Source organism: Podarcis filfolensis (assembly GCF_964270895.1).
Source record: "Podarcis filfolensis genome assembly, chromosome: 8".
Lineage (NCBI taxonomy): Eukaryota > Metazoa > Chordata > Lepidosauria > Squamata > Lacertidae > Podarcis > Podarcis filfolensis.
This window is the reverse complement of record NC_139611.1, coordinates 90,322,464-90,344,412: the sequence shown is the minus strand read 5'-3', so window position 1 is coordinate 90,344,412 and position 21,949 is coordinate 90,322,464. Positions and strand designations below refer to the sequence as shown.

Below are 21,949 nucleotides of genomic sequence, written 5' to 3'. Positions count from 1 at the left end.
AACAAGCTATAGCTTAGGGCCCCACTCTCTTGGGGGCCCCAAAAAAATTAAGGAAAAAAACCTGGATGTACGTTTCCAAAATATACGATAAAAAACAAATAAAATAAAACCTACATCCAGCAACAGTGTTTTGTGTTGTGTAGGTGCCTATGATGTGAGTCATGGGCCCTGCCTGCTTGTCTGCCCCCTAAAATATCACTATCACTATTAATATACTTCAAGCCCCATGTTGGATAATAATAATAATAATAATAATAATAATAATAATAATAATAATAATAAATAATTTATTACTTATACCCCATCCATCTGGCTGGGCCTCCCCAGCCACTCTGGGCAGCTTCCAACAGACCATTGAAAACACAATAGAACACCAAACATTCAAACTTCCCTCAACGGGGCTGCCTTCAGATTCCTGCCCTGCAGGAGTTGGGCCAGATGAGCCTCCTGGTCCTTCCAGCTCAGCAACTCTATGAATCTGACTTGGCCTCTGCACCACTATGACGTGTGTTCGAGAGAGATGGATCATGTCCCCTTGCTCACTTGCAGAGCCCTTTGAAGAGCTAAGAAGGGCCTGCAGGATCAGGCCCCTGGCCCAGCTAGTCCAGCCTCCTGCTCTCACGGTGGCCAACCAGATACCTCCCTGGGAAACCAGCAAGCTGGACCAGCTCTCCGCTGCTGCAGTTCCAAGCAACTGGTATGGAAGCAGGGCTGCCTCCGACTCCTGCGGGAGTGAGTTCCGTGGTTTAACTCTGCACCGCACTTTCTTTTATGGGCCCTGAAGATGTGAAGGAAGTGATGCTCCTTCTCAGGGCTTTTTTTTCCTGGGGGGGACGCAGACCCCTAAACATTTTGTGAATCTTTGTATTTTTGTCCAAAGTATTTATGTTTCCCGATTTGAACTATAAAATGGCGGTGTGGGTTTTTTTAGTCAAAATGAGAGTACCCCTAAACATTTTTATTTTTTTAGGAAAAAAGCCCTGCTCCTTCTAGTCCAACTCGAGCGCAGGCGGCCAGGGAGGGCTCAGCCCTGACCCGGTACTGCCCTCTTGTGGCTGTTCCACAGACGCCGTTCCGGAGCTTGGCATCCCATCCCTCCGGTCTCTGCCTCTCTCTCTGGCTGCCCTTCTGTTATTACTCCTCCATTCCTCTACTCCCGAGGAGCTCTGGAAGAAACAGGGGCCCCTCTTGCTCCTGGAAGAGGCTCTGAGCTTTTAACAGGTCCATAGCACTGCCCTAGGAAAGCGTTTGCACGACCCACGAAAGAAGACCATCGGAATAATACTCGAAACAAACTGATTTATTCAAAATCCAGTCAAACCTATTTACTTTAATTAATTCCACCAAACGAATTGTCTTGATCTGGTGATGCCATCTTTGCAAAGTATGAGAGGCTGGGCAGAGAGGGCTCCGTTTTTGTTTTCAAATTGCTTTTATTTTTTATGTATGTCATTTTAAATTGTGATTGATATGAATGTTGTATTCTTAGTTTTAGATTTTATAATTTATGTGGAATTTGTTTTCCATTTGGTTGTGTACTTTTTGGTGCGTTTTATTTATTGTTTATGACTTTTGTTATGTTGGTAATTATGTAAATCTTGGCAGGTTGTAAGCCGCCTCGAGCATTCTTTTAGCTATGAAAAGGCGGCGTACAAATAAAATGATGAATGATGAATGAATGTACACCTCCAGCTCCCCCTCTGCCCCCCTTGCCTCTTAGCATCCCCCCCGGGAATCCCACCGCCCCCCAAGACCCCCCACCACTCACTTTGAGAACGCCTCCTATAGCACATTCATCTTTCAGGTGCCCAAGGAGGGGGCGGGATGGAGCAGCAGGGGCGCTGGAAAGGGGGTCTGAAAAGTTGGGCAGCCGCTGAGCCCGCTGTAACAGGTGTATGAAGGCGCCCTCCTCTTCCTTGTTTCCAGGTCCCGCCTCCATCCCGACGCTCTGCCTGCCTGCCCCCAAACCAGCGGGCGATTAAGGCAGGCGGAATCTAGGGCAATGGGGCAGGACCCATGGGGGGGGGGCAGATGCCAAGGGACATGAGTCAGGCCAGCAGAGTCGACGCATCATTTCCTCCCTCCGCTTCCTGCCCAGCCCCAGACTTCAAAACACCTGCCCCAGGTACGGCTCCTTGCCGTTCAGTGCTGAAGTCTCCACCTGCCAGACAATCTTGAAAGGACGGGGAGCCTCATCTTCACAAACAGGCAGCCCTGTTCAGGGAAGCTTTTAAAATTTGATAAACGATTGTATTTAATATTTTGTTGGAAGCCGCCCAGAGTGGCTGGGGTATAAATAATAAATTATTAGTACTATTACCCCTTGAGAAGCGGACACTCCCCGCCCGCCCCCCACACGCCAGGGCTCACCGGACTCCGTTCTGAAACCCCTCGCTCAGCACAGCAGTTACGGGCCCCTCCAACCCCCACCATGTCCTCTTTCAGTCCACAGAATTGGGACCTGACCCTGGAAGGGCAGAGAGGCTTCCTTGTTCCCTGGTCTCCATCTCCCAGCGGGATGCGAAAGTGAGACCACCTTCAGCTGAAGCCCCATATATTGGGAGACCCCCCCCCAGGCGCAGAGGATAAGTGCATGGTTAGAAAGCAAAGTCTGGGGCGGAAAGAGACTTTCCCTTTCTTTGCACACCGCAGGATTCCCTCCCTGGTGGAACCCACCAAACCCATTGGAGGACTTCAGAAACTCCCGTATCCCCTGGCTTTTGACGGCTGATGTTAATGGTTCTTAATTGCTGTGGTATTATTTCCAGCTATCGAAGGAGGAGCTCTCATGGAGGAGAGCACTATCAGTGGTTACATGGCCATGCGCTGCCTCCATGGTCAGAGGCAGCACTTCTGAACCCCAGTGGCTAGAGTCAGGAGAGCTGCTCTGGTGTTCGAATCCTGCTTGCAGGTTTCCCATCATGGGAGTCTGGTCGGCCACTGTGAAAACAGGATGCTGGACTAGGTGGACCACTGACCTGACACCCCACCCATCTGGCTGGGTTTCCCCAGCTACTTTGGGCAGTTCCACATACAGGGGTGATATACCTGCAAGTGCCAGACGTTGTGGGCAAATGCTGTGTTTGTAGCCTTGGTTGAGTGGGGGCTCCTGGCGGCAGCTGGCTGGCAATGGTGCAAAAGACATATTTGGGGGGGGGGTTGGCACTGAGCTTGGTCTGACCCAGCAGGGATTTTCTGACATTATTAAATTTAAATCAGTGTCAATGTGGTTTGAAATATGCCACCTACCTGCATCCTGCCACTGTGGTTTCCCGTCTGCTAGTTGCACCCCTCCCCTTCAACCAGTGGCTTTTAGGCAATAGATCCAGTCTGAAAGATCACTTTCTGGGAACTTACGAGAATCACATGATAGTCAAGTGATTCTGGAGCAAGTGATTCTGGAGCAAGTGATTCTGGAGCAAACTTCCAATCAGCTGTTCCATCCCCCCTCCTCAAAGGATATCCAACAAGGAACACACCCCCTCCCAATTTTCTTGCCAGACCACGAATGAAGGCAACACCTTGGGATCTTCACTGCTCAGATATAGCACCTCTGCCCCTGAGCCATGAAGGAGACAGCAAGCTGCGATTCCTGCATTGCAGGGGGTTGGACTAGATGACCCTCGGACCCCTTCCAGCTGCCCCATGGAAGACGGAGCCAGCTTGTTTTCTGCTGCCCCAGAGGGCGGGACAGGAACCAACGGCATCCAATTGCAAGATAGGAGATTCCAGCTGAACATTAGGAAGACCTTCCTGGAGGTCTCCCTTGGAAGGCGCTGCCCTTTCCTTCATAGGAGTCTTTAAAGCAGAGGCTGGGTGACCACTGGTCAGGGATTGCAGGGGGTCAGACTGGATGACCCCCAGGGGTCCCTTCCTTCTATGGCTCTACCTTTTCAGGTCCCCCAAGTGAAACGCACACACACAGAGAAAGATAAATTTGGTCATTTAAAAAGTGATATGAGACATAAACAGTACATGGGATTGCCAAGCTCAAGTCCTCGGCACTCAGACAATAAATTACCCTCCCAGACTCACAACCGTTTGCCGCTGAGGGCAGCTCTCAATACACCAGGCATTTGTGTGTGCGCACGTACGCAAGGGAGCACCTGGCCCTGCCTTTCTTACCCTTGCCACCCAGAGGAGTCAGCCGAGGGCGGAGGAGGAAATGGGGAAGGCGGGGCCAGCTCAGCAAACAGGCCCTTCAGGACGACCGAGACTCAGGTGCTGCTTCTTTGCAAACAAGTCAGTCAACACCTCAGTCAAAATCTGGCCCATGGAGGGGGGGTTTGGGGGGGAAGCCCCCCACAAATGGAAAATCCCACCCCCCCTGCCCCTGGGAAGCAGGAGAGACATTCCTGCCTTTAAAAGCTGTTGCAGAACCTTGTCGTATCAGATACAGTGGGACATCGGTTTCCGAACTTAATCCGTTCCGAAAGTCCGTTCTTAAACCAAAACCATTCTTAAATCGAGGCGCGCTTTCCCTAACAAGGCCTCCTGCCACCGGTGCCCTTCCACCATTCGGATTCCGTTCTTAGACCAAGGTAAAGTTCGCAATCCGGGACACCACTTCCAGTTTTGTGGAGTTTGTAAACCGAATCGTTCGTAAACAGGACTGTTCTTAAACCGAGGTACCACTGTAATCTGTTTGAGCCTCTCGGAGGTGCCCAGATTCTCACAGAAAGCAGGACTCTGACCTCCAGGAATGTCAGAGCCCCTTCCTTTGTGGGATTATCTCATACAGAAAGCTGAGGAAACAGCTTCTCGGAAGATGTAAATGGGCCGTTTTGCGTCTTCACGCAAGGCTCTGGCTGTTTCAATGCAGTCAGCATAGACCTACTGAAATTAACCGACAGTCGGTCTACTTGGAGAAAAACCCTTGAGCTGAATACAACCTGATGCTAACTGCAACTCCCCCATTTCCCTCCGTTGCCCACCAGTGGTGCCTCCACCCCAAGGTGAAACTCAGCTCCTACAGGAACGTCCACTCCCCCCCTTGCCCCCCTGCCCAGGTCACAGCTCCTGCGCCTCCACCAGCATGTCCATGAGATAATCGAGGTCCGCCAAGCCTGGCCGCTCATCCTCCGAGCTGGGAAAGGCCTCCTTGAAGCTGGGGAGACTAGTGGGCGACCAGAGCTCACAGTCATACATGGAGGTGTCAATGTCTTCAAAGATGCCCTCCAGGCCGTCTTCCAGCAAGTAGGTGGTGGGGCCCAGGGTGTCCAACGGGGCAGAGGAGCACAGCTGCAAAGTCCGTTCTGGCTCCGAGCAGAGTGGGCCCCCCTCGGGCTGAGCGGCGGAGGGGTGCACGGCGTCCCCAAACCCTTCCAGGCCGCTGAGGTCCTCCAGGATGGTGGAGAAGACCGAGAGGTCCATGCTGGAGAGGAGCAGCTCGTCCGCGTGGGGGGTGAGAGAAGGCGGTGGCGGAGGCAGCCTCCTGCCAGGGTCCGGGAGGGCACAGGGCAGGGCGCCCCCAGAGCTCCCCCTGCAGACGGAGCTGCCAGCGGGGGCCGCAGGAGGGTCCGGCTGCTGGAAGAGGGCCCCTGCGGCCGGCTGCATCTCGTCCTGGATGCGCCGCAAGGTGTTTGCCACGAGCACCAGGTGCCGCAGGTTGGGCTCGACGTGCTGGAGGCTCTGGTGCAGCTTGGAGACCGAGAGGCTGAAGAGGGAGCTGGTGGGGGCCGCGGAGGGGGCGCCCTCGTCCCCCTCGATCCGCTTCCGCTTTGTGCCCTTGGCCAGCATCTTTCTGGGGAAGGGAAGAGAAGAGGGGTCAGGGGGACTCTGTAGGGGAATACGCAAGGCCCAAGCAGCCCCAGTCACCCCAGGGTGGCAGCAGCAGCAGCAGCAGCAGCCCCTCCCCTTGAAACCCTGCCCACCTGGGGAGGGAGGCCCTGTCCCTTCCGGTGCAAAGCCTCCCCCCCCCACACCCCAGGCAAAAACTGGAGCAGGAGGAGCCTCACCAGAGAGGCGCCCAGACTCTAGGTCAGTGGTTCCCAATTTTGTTTGGAGAGGGGTCCTGCCCCATTGGTTTCATAAACCCACCCCCCGTGCCCCCTAACCTGTCAGAAGCATGACCCAGAAGAGAGGTTTGCACCAAGGAAGGTAAGAAATAACACAATAGAAGTCAAAGCAGTAACAGTCAATTGCACGTCTATTCAGAAACCGACGGAAACTATTTAGCATCAGCCTTTCTCAAGTTTGGGTCCCCAGCTGTTGCTGGACTACAACTCCCATCATTCCTAGCTACCAGGATCCAAGGTCAGGGATGATGGGAGTTGTAGCCAAAAAACGGCTTGAGAAAGGCGGGTATAGACTTCCGGGTTGGCGCCATCGCCGAATGGCGGACTCCCTCCGAGCTTCGGAGGGAGCCGGCTCGGCAGGGGCTGGGTTTTACCGCACCGGCGATGCGGGGACCCTTAGAAACCACGGCCACGGGGGCCGTGGACTTGGAGACTCGGCTAGCACCGCTAGCGCCCTCCCGACTCGTGAAGGAGCCTTTTTAAGGGCACGGATCGGGTGCCGGGGAGAAGCGTGGTGCTTTGAGTCCTCTGCCATCCCTGCCGAGCGAAGCCGCATGCCATCCGGCGGAGAGCGCTGACTTCTTCCATTGAGAATTTGGACTTTTAACAACAACCCGTGAGTAAATTGGAAATCGGGTTTAAAAGAAGAAAAATTTTTTGGATTTGAGACGAGCGGGGGGGGGGATCTAAAAAGGAAGTCAGTCCCCCTCCCTATTGTAGACATTTTAAAACAAGGATTGGGAAGCCAAGGCCCAAAAAGAACGGTATCTTTGCTAAAATCAAGAATTCCATGATGGGAAAGTACAAGAATTGTGCTGGAGGAAGAATTGAAGGAGAAGGAAAATGCACCCCCCTCCCTGGGAACCGGGGCGATTGAGGAGTGAGCCTGGTGAAAAGAGCCGGTGATTTTGACAGCTGTCAAAGTAGCTGTCAAAGTCGGAATTTTAAAGAGGATTTTATTACAAGGACCTTGCTGGTCAAATTTGTTACAACTTGATATAATTTGTTAAGACTTGAATACAAAATGGCGAAAATACGGAGAACAATCGGATTTTTGGAAACAAAGTTACAACAACCCCCCTAGAGGAGCTTCGGGACATTACAAAGATGGGCGTAAGCCGGGAAAAATACAACACTTCGGAATTTCACAGAACTGGTTATCTCCTGGGAAAGCTGCAAAACTGAAACTGAATCTCGTCTACAGGGTGTTTAGACTAAAAGGAGACAACAGAATACTTTACTGAAGAAGGAAGGGACTGAACGCAAGTTTTTGTTCCTGAATAACAACAACCCATGTAGAGTTACTAAACTTCTGAATAAGAAAGTTTTAGCAGCGGAACAAGAGGAAGCTGGACTATAACCTTGAAAGAACAATGGGGGGAATTTTATAATTTGACATTTTTAAAGATTTAGGAATTAATTTTTAAAAAGTAATCCTAAAAATGGGAAATAATTTTGCAAGGAGTTGGGGGAAAAATGGGATTGATGGACTTAAGACTTCCAGGCTGGAAACATAGATTGGAGGATAAGGGAAATTAAACCGGGGAAGGGGAGGGAGAATTAGAATCCAAAGGCTTGCAACTATTTTCTGAATTGGTTTTCTTTTTTCTAATATATTTCTTATTTTTTTATACTTTTATTCTGTGTGCTTTTACTTTAATGGGAAAAAAGGGGGACATTGTGGAAAGAAAAGGGGGCGGGCTATGGGGAGAGATCTTTTGCTTTTTTTTTTTATCAAGGGTGTTGCATAAGGTTTGTATAAATTTAAATTTGAACAATGGGGTATATAAATTGTGCTTTAAATCAGAAACAGAACTTGTGGAAACAACAATATGAAAGGGGAATATGGTAGGGGTGGGGGAAGGGGGGAGTCCCAGAAAGTGGATGTTTGAAAATAAGGTTCTGAATGTATCTTCATAATTTCTTTTCTTCTCTTTCTGTATTTTGGAAACTTCAATAAATATTATTTAAAAAAAAAAAAAAAAAAAAAAGAGAAAGGCGGGTATAATGGATTCAGCAAAACCGGTGAACTGGGTCCAGCGATGCCAGAGTCCATTACCCCTCCAGTGCCCCCCGCCACCCTCTTGCCTCTTAACTCCCCCCGCCCCGGGTAAATCCCACCTGCAGGGGCCACTTTGAGAGCCTTTGCTAGCCAGCTGCCTTCCTGATGCTCTGGACTACAACTCCCATCGGCCCCCACCAGCCTGACAGAGGGGCTGATGGGTAGGAAAAGTATCTGGAGGATCCCAGGACTCTGGGGAGAGTCCTGCATACCCGATATTCCAGCTGTAGTCCATATTACTGGGTTTTTTACAGGGCTGGTTTTTGGAAAACGTCATTTATTGTTTACGTATCTGTACCAATCTATAATTTTTAAAAATAAAAAGTCTGTGTGAGATGCTTCAAGAGGCCTGAAAAGCGGGGATTAAATTAGGAAATGAAATAATTAAACACACACACACCCGCCCCAGCTCCGAGCCTATTTGGAAGCTGGTCGTTGATTTTCCCTCTCCCCCCCCCCCTCCAAAACAACAGCAGTGCAACACTATTTTTGGTTTCGTGTGAAAATATCCAAGGCTCTGATCCAAAGAAGCGCCGCGCCCCGCCCCCTTCGCAGTTTATGGGGTGGATCCGATGCTAGCCCTACTCAGAGGAGACCCACAGACGTATAATGAACACGGCCAAGTGAGGTCCGTTAACGTCAACGGGGCTACTCTGGAGTAAAGCTTACATACGACGCCCATTAAGAAGAAAGGTCTCTGAGTGAAGCTGTGAGCCGGGCAGGATCTCCAGCTTGCGAGGAGGGTTGGATCCTTCCCCGCAGTTGAGGGGGGGCGGGGTTACCGGAGGGATCCTCCTCCCGCGGCCGGGATGGGTGGGGGTCGCGGCGCCCAGGCCCCACCCGGCAGGGCTTCCGGTCTGGATCCGGCCGCTCTGCACGCTGCGCTCCGCCCAGCTGGGCTCCGGGATCCAGCTGCCCCGGAGGAGGGCGAGATCCGGAGCCCCTTCCCCCTGCTCTTGGGGGTCGATCGGCTAAGAAGATCCCTCCTCCCAAGTAACCGCCCCCCCCCACTCTCTGGGGCGGGATCGGGCAATTCTCGCCCGGCCCGGATCCCCGGCCCCCGCATTTTGGGAAGCCCCCGCGGGTGTCCGTCCGGGCGGGGGCGCGCGCAGCTTCCTCCCCGTCGCGGGAGCGGAGAGTGACTCATGGCCAGGCGGCGGCGGCGGCAGCCGGGCTGAGTCCCCGGGCGGGCGGGCGGGCGGCGCAGTCCCGGGATCCAGCCGGGATCCTCCGGCGCGGCGGCCCCGCGAGGGACCCCCGAGACCCCCCGATTTACATACCCGGCTCTTCAGGGGCCAATCAGCGGGGTCTGGAACGCGGCGCGCAGCCAATCAGGCGCCGGCATGCTTCCCCTCCGCGCTCCGGGCTGGAATCCCGCCGCCGCTGCCGGGGGGGAAGAAGACATTCGCCCTGCGGGGGCGGAGGGGGAGGCGCCGGCCAATGGCGGAGCACGCCAGGCCGCCTCATCTGCATACCAGGGGGCGGTGCCGGGACGACTCATCGTTGCGGGAAAGGAAGGGGGCGGGGCGGGATGGAACAAACAAGCCGGAGGCCCCGCCTCCCCGCGCTGATTGGCTGCGGCGCGGAGGAGCCGCTCCGCAGTCGCTCCGGATGCGAGGCGTTCAGACGAGCGCGGAGAGGAAGGGGCGGGAAGAGGCTTTTGAAACGGCAACCGAAATGTCCTCTCCTCATTTTTTCCTGAAAATATAAAACTGTAAAATTATCACTTTGTCGACCCATGCGAAGGATCTTGTTTTACAGTCAAGCCGTGAATAAATTTTATGAACTAAATATTTCCAGTTTAAAAATAGCGCCCCCCCCCGCCTTTTCCCTGGCGGCAGCTGTGCCTGTAAGGAAAGCTCTGAGCCTGGTCCGCTACTCACTTGATCCGGAGAACCCCGCAAAATCATGCAAGTCAGGGGGGTCCAAACACGTGAGGCTGCCCAGGCTGCCAAGTGCTGGAAGAATGTGAGCCTCACAAAGCAGTGTGTCCCCGTCCGTCGTTACAATGGTGGCGCGGGCAGATGTGCCAGGCCAAGCCGTGGGGCTGGGCACGGGGGCGTCGGCAAAAAAGAGTGCTGAGCTCCTCCTGCATATGCTTAAAAGAGCAGTGCTGAACTCAAGGGTCTGGGAGTGGACTCTCCTGTAACTGAGCGCATTCAGGTTAACAAAGCTCCCAAAATGCGCAGGCCAACCTGCAGGGCTCCTGGTCGCATTAACCCCGACGTGAGTTCTCCTCGCCACACTGAGATGATCCTCACAAAGAAGGAGCAAATTGTCCCTAAGCCAGAAGAGGAAGTTGCTCTAAAGAAGAAGAAACTGATGGCTCAGGAATAAACATCTATTCACTTCACAAATAAAAAACAACTTTTAAGTTTAATAATAAAAAATAGTGCCCCCAAACCAAGAATGAATTGGAATGCAAAGCAAAGTGAGGAGTTATGGAAAGAAGCGCCAACTGTGCCCCGAAACCCCTTAAAAGCTCTAAACTGCAACTAAAAGAAACTGCAGGTGCCTCAAGGCACCCTAAAGGAAACCCAGACTGCGGAGCAGCGCCAAGACGCCAAACCAAGGACACCTCTTGTCCTTGAACAAATCCAACCTTCTCTTCCAGGGGTGGGGAGCCCCCGAGGTCCTCCAGACGGCCCTGCAGCTGTGCTCCACCTCCCATCAGCTCCTTAGGACCTACTGAAGATCAAGGGACCCCAAAGGGTTTGGTTATGACCTTTTTGTGTGTTTGAAAGAGCTCCGGGCGATACCGGCTGCCCACTTCCTTTTTAGTCCGGGGGGCTGGACTAGATGACTCTTGGGGGACCCCTTCCAACTCTACAATTCTGTGGCTGGGGCCAAGATCTGCCATGGGGTTTTCCAGCTGAGAAGGGGTGCCACAGACTGAACTCCCACCTCCCAAACTTTCTAGCCCATTCCACCGTTTGCAGCAAAGAAGTAGCAGCCAGCTAAGGGGAAAGAAGCCCCCTTCAAAAGCCAAACATTTGGGGGGGGGAGCTTTCGTCACAGGGCTTTATAAAAACACCCAGGCAGAGTTCCTGGCATGATTATTGTCCATGTCACATTCTGCTAAACAAAAGTAAACAAGCAAATGTGACCTGCCGCATCTAAATCAGTGATTCCCAATTAACTAATTACTGTTGTTTAGTCGTGTCCGCCTCTTCGTGACCCCCTGGACCAAAGCATGCCAGGCACTCCTGTCTTCCACTGCCTCCCGCAGTTTGGTCAGACTCATGCTGGTCGCTTTGAGAACACTGTCCCACCATGCCTTGCCATGGCGAAGGGGCTTGAATAACTCAGAGAAGCTATGAGCCACGCCGTGCAGGGCCACCCAAGATGGACAGGTCATAGTGGAGAGTTTTGACCAAATGTGATCCACCTGGAGCAGGAACCGGCAAGCCACTCCAGTATCCCTGCCAAGAAAACTCCATGGACAAAGACTAATTACTGAGGACCCCCTGTTTTGCAAATGCCAAGCCACATACCCTCTACTTTTCAAAATTTTGATAACTATGGTAGTTACTTCTGCAAAGCAATGTGGGGCAGCCACATAAGCAAAGGATTTTAGGTAGGTACTAAAAAACAGACTAGGGCTGAGTGACATCTGGCTTTCAACATTGTGATATATCAGCAGCTAAACATCACAATGTTCCGATATATTACAATGTCTGAAGTTAGAGACCAGGCGTGGGGCTGAGGGAAGCAGCAGTCGGGGAGATCAGGCAGGTGGGGGGAGGAGGAGAGAAAGCGGAGTCACCTCCATGGTTTGGGAGGGGACGGGGGCATCAAGCCACCTTCAGGGGGGCAGCCAGCAAAGATGCTCGTCCTCTGTGGCTGCCGCTGCCGCTGCTTTCCTGCTGACTAAGAAAGGCTGCTCTGCCTTGAAGGGAAGGCGAATGACAGTGAGCTGGGGGGGAGGCAAGGGATGGGGCCATGGACCCCCCTGGGTGCGTTCTGCAGACCCCCAGGGCTCCCCGGACCCTTAATGGGGAACCACTGATCTAAATCATCCTCTCCGAACCTGTTTTCCCTCCCCCCCCCCCGCTTCGTTGGGCTACTTGCAGTCCCAGCTAGCATAAGTCATACAATGCTGAGACAGGCAGACAGTGGGAGGCTGTACAGTGGTACCTCGGTTCTCAAACTTAATCCGTTCCAGAAGTTCGTTCCAACACCAAGGCTTGCTTTCCCATAGAAAGTAATGCAAAACGGATTAATCCGTTCCAGACTTCTAAAAACAACCCCTAAAACAGCAATTTAACATTAATTTTCCTCTCTAACGAGACCATAGATCCATAAAATGAAAGCAGTAATCAATGTACTGTACTGTAAAATAAAGAAGGCAGTATTGTAGATGATGAAAATTAAAAAAAAAAAAATCTTCCTTGCTCTGATGATAGTCATTGTTTGGAGGGGGGACTTTTATCCATTTCCACAGTCACACAGTCAGTCAATCAATCAATCAATCAATCAGCTGAACTGGGTTCCACACAGTCATAAAAGTAAATTAACCGAAAAAGCCTCAAAAACAAAATAGCAAAATAAATAGCAAAACCAAAAGCGCCAGATGCAGTGGTATCTTGGTTCTCAAACTTAATCCGTTCCAGAAGTCCGTCTGACTTCCGAAAAACCAAGGCGCGGCTTCTGATTGGTGCAGGCGCCTGGAAACAATAGCCAACAGCTGCATCGGACGTTTGGCTTTTGAAAAACGTTCGAAAACCAGAACACTTACTTCTGGGTTTTGGGTGTCTGGGAACCAAGGCGTTTGAGAACCAAGTACCACCGTAGTCCAAAAAATCCTGGAGGGCACCAGTTTGAAGAAGGCTGTTCTGAAAAATACAAAAAAGGACTCTACGACAGATTGGAAACAGTGCTTTTGATACATTCTGTGGCGGATCCTTCAATGCCGAGAGATGGTGAGAGGGGCAGAAATAATTTATTTTGTGTTCATCAACATGGCTTCTGTTCTGCCCCATCTCCCTCTCACTTGGGACGTTCAGGAGCGGGCGATTTCTTCCCCTCTTGTTGCAGAGCTCTCAGGCTGGACAGGAAGCTTTGGCAACACCCAGAGGATCACGAGCGGAAAAAGCACGTGACGTAAAGGCAAGTTAAGAAATGAAACTGAATGGTTTGCTTGCCCAGGATCCAGGAAAATGTCCTGGCAGCCAGCCTGCCTGCAAAAGCCCTTTTACCCACAAAACGTGCATGTGGCGCTTGGGTGACGCCTCCAGAGTGAAAGGGGCATTCTGCAAGTGCTCAGAGGTACTGCTGTTGCTGCACATAGTTCAGGGCTTGGCTGGCGGAGTCTGAGACCCCTTCTGTTCTCATTGAGCCTAGTTGCTTTCATGGAATAACTGGAAAGTGTTGCTGTTAAGAAAGCCTGGTATATTGCAGCTGCCAGAGAAAACTCGGGTCCTCACCTTGAGCAGAGGCAGGAATTTCAGTCTCTCAAGACACAAACTACCTTCACCTCCTGTCAACCTAGCAGTTCGAAAGCAGGTCAGTGCAAGTAGATAAAGTTTACTCCAGCAGGAAGGTAAACGGCGTTTCCGTGCGCTGCTCTGGTGTCAGTGTTCTGAAGCGGCTTAGTCATGCTGGCCACGTGACCCGGAAAAACTGTTTGCAGAGCGGAGAAACGCCGGCTCCCTCGGCCTGTAAAGGGAGATGAACGCCACAACCCCAGAGTTGTTCGCGACTGGACTTAACTGTCAGGGGTACACAGCCCCCGTTTCTGTCCTCAGGTGTTTGCTCCCCCTCCAGCCTGTCCCACAGAAAAAAATGATGGAGTTAACAAGAAATCAATCAACAGACAAAGTTAAAAAAAGAATGGGAATGTTTTAATAATTACTTAACAAAACAAGGTTTCAATAATAAGACTTGGCTGTGTCTTGAATAATTTCACAGGTAGTAAAATTTTCCTCTTCATTCCAAGATGAGGATAAACAATTAAATACAGGGCAAAAAATAGCCATACTTGAACTGAAACTATAATGAGGTAGAAGGAAGTCAACAACATAATAAATTGAAAAGGGATTCAATCCAAATCGAAGGTTATAGTGTACAAAAAACACTATTATTGGTTTGAATTATATTAAGTATTACTTTACAATAGATAGGTATTTTCATTGTCTAAGTTGTCATTTTGACAGTTTTTTCTTTCTTTTTTCTTAGATATTGTATAACTACAAGAGTATATAAATCTTAGATTTGTAAATAATTTCATTATATATAAGTCAAGATCTATATCAGTCTAAGAATAATCATTGTAAGATTGTTTTATTTTATTTTTTATGTATGCTTTTTTGTTTGTTTGCTTTTATGTATGTTTTTGCGAATGAAGAAATAAATTTTAAAAAAACAACCACTGTCCCACAGAAGGAGAGCTCTGCTCCTGCCCCACAGCCTGTGGGGTTTCTGAAAGATGAAGCCCCCAACCCCCAACTCTGGAGGGGAGAGTCCCCACTGCCCTCAGGTCCTGCTCCTCCTTCCCATCATGGGCCTCTGGGAAAAGGGGATGCTGGACTTTGGCCTTGCCCAGCAGACTCCTCCCAGGTTCCTGTGCTGACTGGCTTTGGGCGAAGGTGCAGGGCAAGGTCCCGGAGGTGCTCAGGGGCAGCAAACGCTCTGAGCCACAGGCCAAGGCCAGACTCTCCTTGCCACCCCTGCCTTCCTTGGCTGGAGGCGCTTTTGGGGAGGAGGAAAGCAGCTGTTCTGCAAAAAGCCTTCTGCCACCCAGCCTCCAGCCTCCCAAGGTCTCTCTCAAGGACTCCAGGAAAGAGAGCCACAACAAGATTACTGGGGGGAAAGCAATTTATTTGCAGACAAAAACAGGAACTTTCAAAACTGTTACTTGCATAGACCTTGGCTCTGGGGCCAGAACCTCTTTCAGTGCTAAAACATGCCAGGGACCAGGAGGGTGAAGGACGTCGAGTCTGGAGCTAGAGGAGATTTCTGGAGCCTGTATGCAGAATATCTCTCTCTTCCTGGCACATTCAGGGCACGAATTTAGGCACTAGGATAATCCAGAGGTGCCTTGTATTATACATATTGCACTTAAGAGAATTTCATATCACATTTTCCAAAGAACTAGCAGTATAAAGTCTTCTGGCACCATAGAAGTGAACGCATTTTAAAGCACTTTTGGCCCTCCAGATGTTGTTAAACTACCTCTCCCATCAACCCTAGCAAGCACAGTCAATGACTAGGGATTATGGGAGTTGTAGTACTGCAAAATATCTAAAGCAGGCTTCTTCAACCACGGCCCTCCAGATGTTTTTGGCCTACAACTCCCATGATCCCTAGCTAGCAGGACCAGTGGTCAGGGATGATGGGAACTGTAGTCTCAAAACATCTGGAGGGCAGAGGTTGTCTAGAGGGCCTACAGCTGATGCCAGAATGTGTTTGTCCTTAAGGCGGCATATGAGAGAAAGCCAGGCTGCTCCTCATATTCCCAGCTGGGGATGGGAGGAGAGGCATCTCACCCTGGAAGTTGCCCAGGAGAACACACCCCAGTCCTTTGCCCTCCCCTTTAACATATCAGGCAATAATTTATAACATTTATAAATAACTTGTTACAGACATCAGCACTGACCTGAGAGCTTAACTTTTTTGGTTAGGTTTTAAAGAAGGAATGCAATATTGTGATATCTGCACTGCAGCGGGGTTGAGCTAGATGACCCTCGGAGTCCCTTCCAACCCGACAATTCTGTGATTCTATCAAAGCAACACAACTTGGCTTCTTCAAGTATTCATCGAAGGCAGGTCTAGAAGGGACATTTGCAGCCTGGTGTTGCCAGTTCACGTTGGGGCTCCCAACCCATGAGAGATTTTAATTTACATCATGCTCATTGGAACAGGACTAGCGAGCCAAAGCTGTCCACTCAAGGGCACCATTAGAGGGTGGCAAATGGTCCAAATGTCTGCCAAGGCAGGGATGTGGAATGTGGCCCAAGAAGTTTCTTTCTGGGGTAGCCAGAGAAATGCAGAGATTCACAGGTCACGGGTGCTCCCCAAATTCAAGATCCCAGGAAGAATGGCTCTGGCAAGAGGCTCTGCAACAAAGGAGCACCTGCCTTGGTACATCAGCAGTACAGAGCAGACGACCACAATGCGCATGTGTTTGGGGAACCACCAAGCAGGTCTGGCCAATGTCAGAAGGCAGCGGCGGCGGCAGCAGCCCCACTGCTGGGATGCAGAACCAGCTTGAAGAGGTAGTCAAGATGCAGTTCCAGGGCTGCTTCAGCCAACTGGCCACATGCTTGGAAGAGGTAGCAAAGGAGTCCCCGTCCCCCGAACTGAGCTGGCAAAAGGCAAGGCTGGCAAAAGATGCCCACCAGGGGTGGCAGCAGCAACTTTGCTTCAAGGAAAATGGGCTTGCGTACAGAAAGAGAGTTGGACTCCAACTCCCATCAGCCACAGCTAGCACAGCTAATGGTCAGGGAATGCTGGGAGTTGGAGTCCAACAATGTCTGGCGGGCCTGAGGTTCCCAGTCCCTGAACTAGGGAGAAGCCACCCCAGCCCACCTGAGCCAGCGCCTGCCCTGCTCCTGGCCCAGCTACTGAGAGTCAACCTGTCAGGGCTCTGACAGTGTGGGGAGGAGGCAGGAGGCCAGGGCACTGGCCCAGGAGAGGGGTTTGGCAGTGCCCATGAGGCAGGAGCCAGAGACGGGCAGGCCAGACATGTCAGAGGAAGAGGCTGTTAAGGCGAGGGATGGGCTCAACGGATCCCTACCATCCCCCACCCCATGGCCTCCTAGAACCAGGAGGGGCTTGAAGAGCAAGAACGCCTTCCAGGTAGGAGAAGCTTCCGGTTGTGCCCATGGTTGCTGCTACCACCTGGCAGGGCTCAGACCTGGGGAGTTGCTGAAAGGGCACACTTTGTCCATAAAGAGTTAACTCTCAGGCCTGGGGGTGCTGAGGACATTCCCAGAGCCAATGACAAACATTTCCACTACTCTAATAGACAGGATTTATTGCACTTGCAGCAAATGAGAGTTTAGTCACTTGTTTGCACCCTTTCAAGTAGAATGAAAAATGCCGGTATTGCAAGGTTTAAAGCTAGTTGATTTAGTCCTGCAAAACCCACGGTCCCTTTTCTTTGGCAAGTGATGGTCAATTGACCTGTAAACTTTTATGACGGCAGAACCTTGAAATCCAAGGGATCTGGAGTGGAGCATTTCAGGAGCGCTGAAGGAGCTCCACGTAATGGTCGAGGCTCCCCATCCTGCTGCTTGCATCCTGACCGGGAAGAGGGGGTGCTTCAGCCTGGGGGGCAATCTCAGCGGCAGCCTGGCCTGCCATGTCGATAACTGTGGGCTGCCCGTTGCTCGGCGAACCCCACAGAACGCTCTCAAACTCTGACATGTCAATGTCTGCCAAGAAATCATCTGCAGGGACGTCGCTCGCGTAGCTGGAGGCCAAGATCTCAAAGCTGTCAAACAAGGGGTCGCGGGGCTGCTCCTCAGGGCAGAGGGTACCCCAGGAACCAGCCTCCTGCCCTGGGCTGGCAGCTGCACTTTCAGAAGGCCAGGGGGAATTGGTTCTGGGGCCAGCCAGAGACGGGCAGGGGCCACTGCCACCTTCCTGTTGCTGCAGACTCTCCCAAAAATACAGCACTTCACCAGCAGTGCAGAGGAAGGAATCCAGGAGCGGGTCAGGCTGGCTGTCTTCACTGGCCACCTGTCCTGCATCTTGGCAGGGGCTGGAGAAGGCAGGCAGTGCCCACATGCTGATGCCCATGTCAGCTGCTCTCGCCTGGCCATTGCCCACAGTACTCGGAGGCTCTTCTGCTGGCTGCGCTGGCAGAGACACTGCGCCTTTGCTCTCTGCTGGGGGACCCTGGCTTGTCTCTTGCCAAGGTGGGGCACCCTGGGGTGCTGCCAGCCCAAGGCCCGTTTCCTGGCTCCCTCGGCCGGGGTCTTGGAGGTGCAGGATGGTGTTCTTGAGGAGGACGCTCTTGTGCAAGTCTCGCACATAGGGCGTGATCAGCGTGGCGTATTTCCCCTGTGCCGCGCGCAGGAAAGAGCAGCGCTTGTGGTCTGGGATGCGGCAGCAGCGGCGCTTGCTCCTGGCAGAAGCCCCGTCCTGCTCGAGGCGCTGGCATCTCAAGCTGCTGGGAGCCATTGTCTCCCTGGAGAGGGAGGAAGAAGGCACAGGTCAGGATGGAGCCAAGCAAGGTCAGGGCTCAGGAGACGGGGAGGCAAACCACACTGGCCACAGCACAGAGGTGGTGATTGGGCCAAGTGGTGGATCTCGTAGCCAGAGAGGGCCCTAAGCAGAAGGGGCGGCTCTCCCAGCGCTGCTACCAGCCACGATGGAGGCAGCAATGCTTCTGAATGCCAGCGGCTGGAAACCGCAGGAGGGCAGAGCTGCTCTCATGCTCGGATCCGGCCTGCCAGTTTCCCAGAAAAGGCACCTGCTTGGCCACTGTGAGAACAGGATGCTGGGCTAGATGGGCCCTTGGTCTGATCCAGAGGGCACATTCTTCTGATGGAACCTCCAGGCCCAGAGGCAGTCTATCTGGATGCCCAGGCTGTGAGAACGGGGTCCTGGGCTAGATGGCTGATCCAACAATCATGTTCTTTTCTTGTTCTCACAGTGGCCCCCCAGATGCCCAATGGAAAAAAGCCCATAAGCAGACCATAAGTGCAACAGTGACCCCCCCTTTGGATTTCCCCCAGCAAGTGACACTCAAGAGGCATTTACGGCCTCCAGCAGTGGAGGGTATTGGCACACAGCCATCCTGGCTAGTAGCCCTCAGAAGCCCCCTCCTCCTCCTCCATGAGTTTGTCCAATCCTCTTTGAAAGCCATCTGAGTTGATGGCCATCCCTGCCCCCTGTGGCAGGGAGTTCCAAAGTTTAATTCTGGGCTACGTGAAGAAGCCCTTACTTTTATCTGTCCTGAATCCTCCAACATTCAGCTTCACTGGAGGTCAACAAATCCCAACTTTTTACTACAGTCCCCATCTTCTCCACAATCCTGCGCCTTCCTGCCCCCACCAAGGAAGTTGGGAGGCACAGACCAGGAGAGCCCAGTGTTTACTCCTCGGGTGCAGCTGGCACAGTGTTGGATGGATGTGATCCCTGGAGGGGAAGGGGTTTTTTTAGGCTTAGGGGTCTGGTTTCTTATTTGGGGCTCAGACTGAGTGGAGACCTTGCCCTCAGTTTCTTGGCGAAACTCCTGTTTTGGGTGACTAGGCAGGTCCCAAAAGGAGCAGAGGTTTCGAAGTGGTGTCTGGATGGGTTGCTCCGGTTCCTAAAGGAGTCCTGGACTCAAAAAGGGGGCCAATTCCTGCAGGCCTAAACTGTGCCCCCCCCCATTGCCAGGGTTCCCTCTCCATTGCAAAGTTGCTCCCTGGAGAATGACCCTCCCCTGCCCGCTCCCGAGCCTCTGGCCATGACTCACCCCCGAGCCATTCAAGCGCCCAGGCCGGAGTTTTCGCCACCTCCCCCCTCCGCGGCCAGGAAATGGACGCGCAAACTCCAGATAGCAGGATGGGTGCAGGGCGCGCAAAGGACCCGCTGCTCTCCCTGCAGAGGGAAAATTGGGGAGCGGGGGGGAGGGGGGCTGGCTGGGGAAACAAGCCCCAGCTCAGCCCAAATCCGAAGTCAGCGAGCCTCACCGCGGACTAGAGAACTACCCCGGATTAAGTCCTGGGAAAACCACGGGCGCACTCCGGCGCTGCGAGGCGAGCCCTTTCGGGGGTCTCCTGGCCAAGGTCATCTTGCCCCGGAGTCAGCGAGCCAAAGGTTGCAGATCCCCCCGCTCTTTGCACAGGAGGAGAAGGAGGGACTGCTTACCTGGCCGGGGCCGCCGAGCGGAGGCTTTGCGGAGCTGCGGAAGCGCCAATAGAAAACGCGGCACGTTTCTGGCTTCTGATCCCCGGCGATCGGCGTTCCCAGCAGCGGCGGGGGCCAGCTCCGCGCCCATTGGTGGGCTGGTCGGGAAGCAGGCCCTCTCATTGGCCGGGGAGACCCTCACCTGGCAAGGTCCAGGTGCCGCCCCTTGCGCTCCAGCGGCGCTGCTTCGCTTCGGCCTCCAGGTGGCGCCGCAGCCTCCCTCCTAGGTCTCAAGTCCAGCGCCTACGCCACCCGGACGCCTGGGTTCTTTGGAGCCCTGTGAGCAGTGCTGGATTTACGTATAAGCTAAACAAGCTCTAGCTTAGGGCCCCATTCTCTTGGGGGCCCCAAAAAAAATTAAAGGGAGGAAAAAACCTGGATGTACATTTCCAAAACAGAAGATAAAAAACAAATAAAATAAAACCTACATACACCAACCGCTCTGAGCCCGGCTTCGGCTGGGGAGGGTGGGATATAAATAAAATTTTATTTTATTATTATTATTTTGTGTTGTGTAGGCTCCTATGATGTAAGTCATGGGCTCCGCCTGCTTGCCTACTCCCTAAAATATCCCTGCTTTGCTCCTTTCTATATATAGGGTGCCTACATTCTGCATGGACTGGTTGCAGGGCAACATGTGCAAATGGCTTCAGATACCTATGAGGTCCATCAATTACCATCTGGCATATATTCAACACCAAAAACAGCAACGATTTGTCGTTGGCAAAGGACAGTTGGACATACCAAGGGCCCATTCCCTTCTGTAGCTTAGGGCCTCATAAAACCTAAATCGGGCCCTGCCTGTGAGGGCAGGGGGAATCTAGCAGCAGGGAGTTCCACAAGTTTAACAGGCTGCTTGGAATTCCAGAGGGGCCGTGGGACAGGAATGACCATAATAAAAAGGGGAGACATCTTACCACAGTGCAAGTTAAATTAAATCTCCACCATGAGAGGCGAATTGCAGTTGATCAAAATGTCTGTGCATTTGGGGTTGAATAAAGACAATGGCCAAAACACGTATTTAAACCCAACCTGCACACTTTCCCGCTTACACCTCTGTGTCCTCCAGTGGGTTAGACCCTTCAGCTCTACAGTTCTGATTCTAGGCACCTGCTGGCAGAAAGCAGCCCTTTCATGCATCGGATAAAGTGTCTCCTAGCTCAGGGACTCAGTTTAGCCTTCCCGGGTCTTCAACCCAAACCTGTAAGAGGAAGGGATGCAGGCACAGCTAGGCTGTCCTTTCTTGGTCCTTGTGACAGAAGAGCATGAAAGTGCCAGGTGGAGAGATTGAGAGCAGAGGAAGGGAGGAAAATGGCTGGGTCTAAATCACTCACCCAGGCAGGAAAGAAGGAAGTCTCTCTCCCTCCCCCCCCCCATAAGCCCCAGCACCGGGGCCTCAGGTGCCCCTGTGTGTTTGTGTACTTATGTGGATCCAGCCGAAAGGCAGGGCATCCTCCAGGGCAGGCAGCCCACCCACCTCCCCGCCCCAAACTCTGCCCACCCCTCCTCTGGGCAATGGCCAAGAGACATGCTTGACCAGGAAGCGGGAGGCTCAGATGGGGAGCAAGAATGGTAGGATTCTTGAGCTGGAAGAGACCCAAAGGGGCATCTAGCCCAGCTCCCTGCAATGCTAAGTTCATTCTCCCAAATACGTTCTACAGTGGCACCTTGGTTCTCAAACTTAATCCATTCCGGAAGTCTGTTTCAAAACCAAAGCTTTCCAAAACCAAGTCGTGCTTTCCCATAGAAAGTAATGCAAAACAGATTAATCTGTTCCAGACTAAAAACCACCCCTAAAACAGAAATTTAACATGAATTTTACCATCTAACAAGACCACTGATCCACAAAACGAAAGCAATAAACAATGTACTGCAGTCACACAATCAATCAATCAATCAATCAGTAGCTGACCTGGGTTCCACACAGTCCCAAAAACAAAACAAAAAGAGCAGCAAATACCAAAACACAAACTAAATAGCAAAAACAGAGAGAGCTCAGCATAACACTCAAATCGGAAGCGTAACA

At 52.2% G+C, this 21,949-nt stretch overlaps 2 protein-coding genes across 2 annotated transcripts; both read right to left on the bottom strand.

Annotated features, from left to right (window-relative positions):
• Positions 1 to 3,932: 3,932 nt before the first annotated feature.
• SERTAD1 (SERTA domain containing 1) lies at positions 3,933 to 9,511 on the bottom strand. Its single transcript, XM_083627981.1, has 2 exons — positions 9,360 to 9,511; positions 3,933 to 5,743 (listed from the first exon to the last, which is right to left on the bottom strand). Exon 2 carries the CDS (start codon positions 5,737 to 5,739, stop codon positions 5,011 to 5,013), a length of 729 nt encoding a protein of 242 aa, XP_083484107.1. The 5' UTR covers positions 5,740 to 5,743; positions 9,360 to 9,511; the 3' UTR covers positions 3,933 to 5,010.
• A 4,848-nt stretch (positions 9,512 to 14,359) lies between these two features.
• LOC310768899 (uncharacterized protein) lies at positions 14,360 to 20,373 on the bottom strand. Its single transcript, XM_083627800.1, has 2 exons — positions 19,885 to 20,373; positions 14,360 to 18,214 (listed from the first exon to the last, which is right to left on the bottom strand). Exon 2 carries the CDS (start codon positions 18,205 to 18,207, stop codon positions 17,263 to 17,265), a length of 945 nt encoding a protein of 314 aa, XP_083483926.1. The 5' UTR covers positions 18,208 to 18,214; positions 19,885 to 20,373; the 3' UTR covers positions 14,360 to 17,262.
• Positions 20,374 to 21,949: the final 1,576 nt, after the last annotated feature.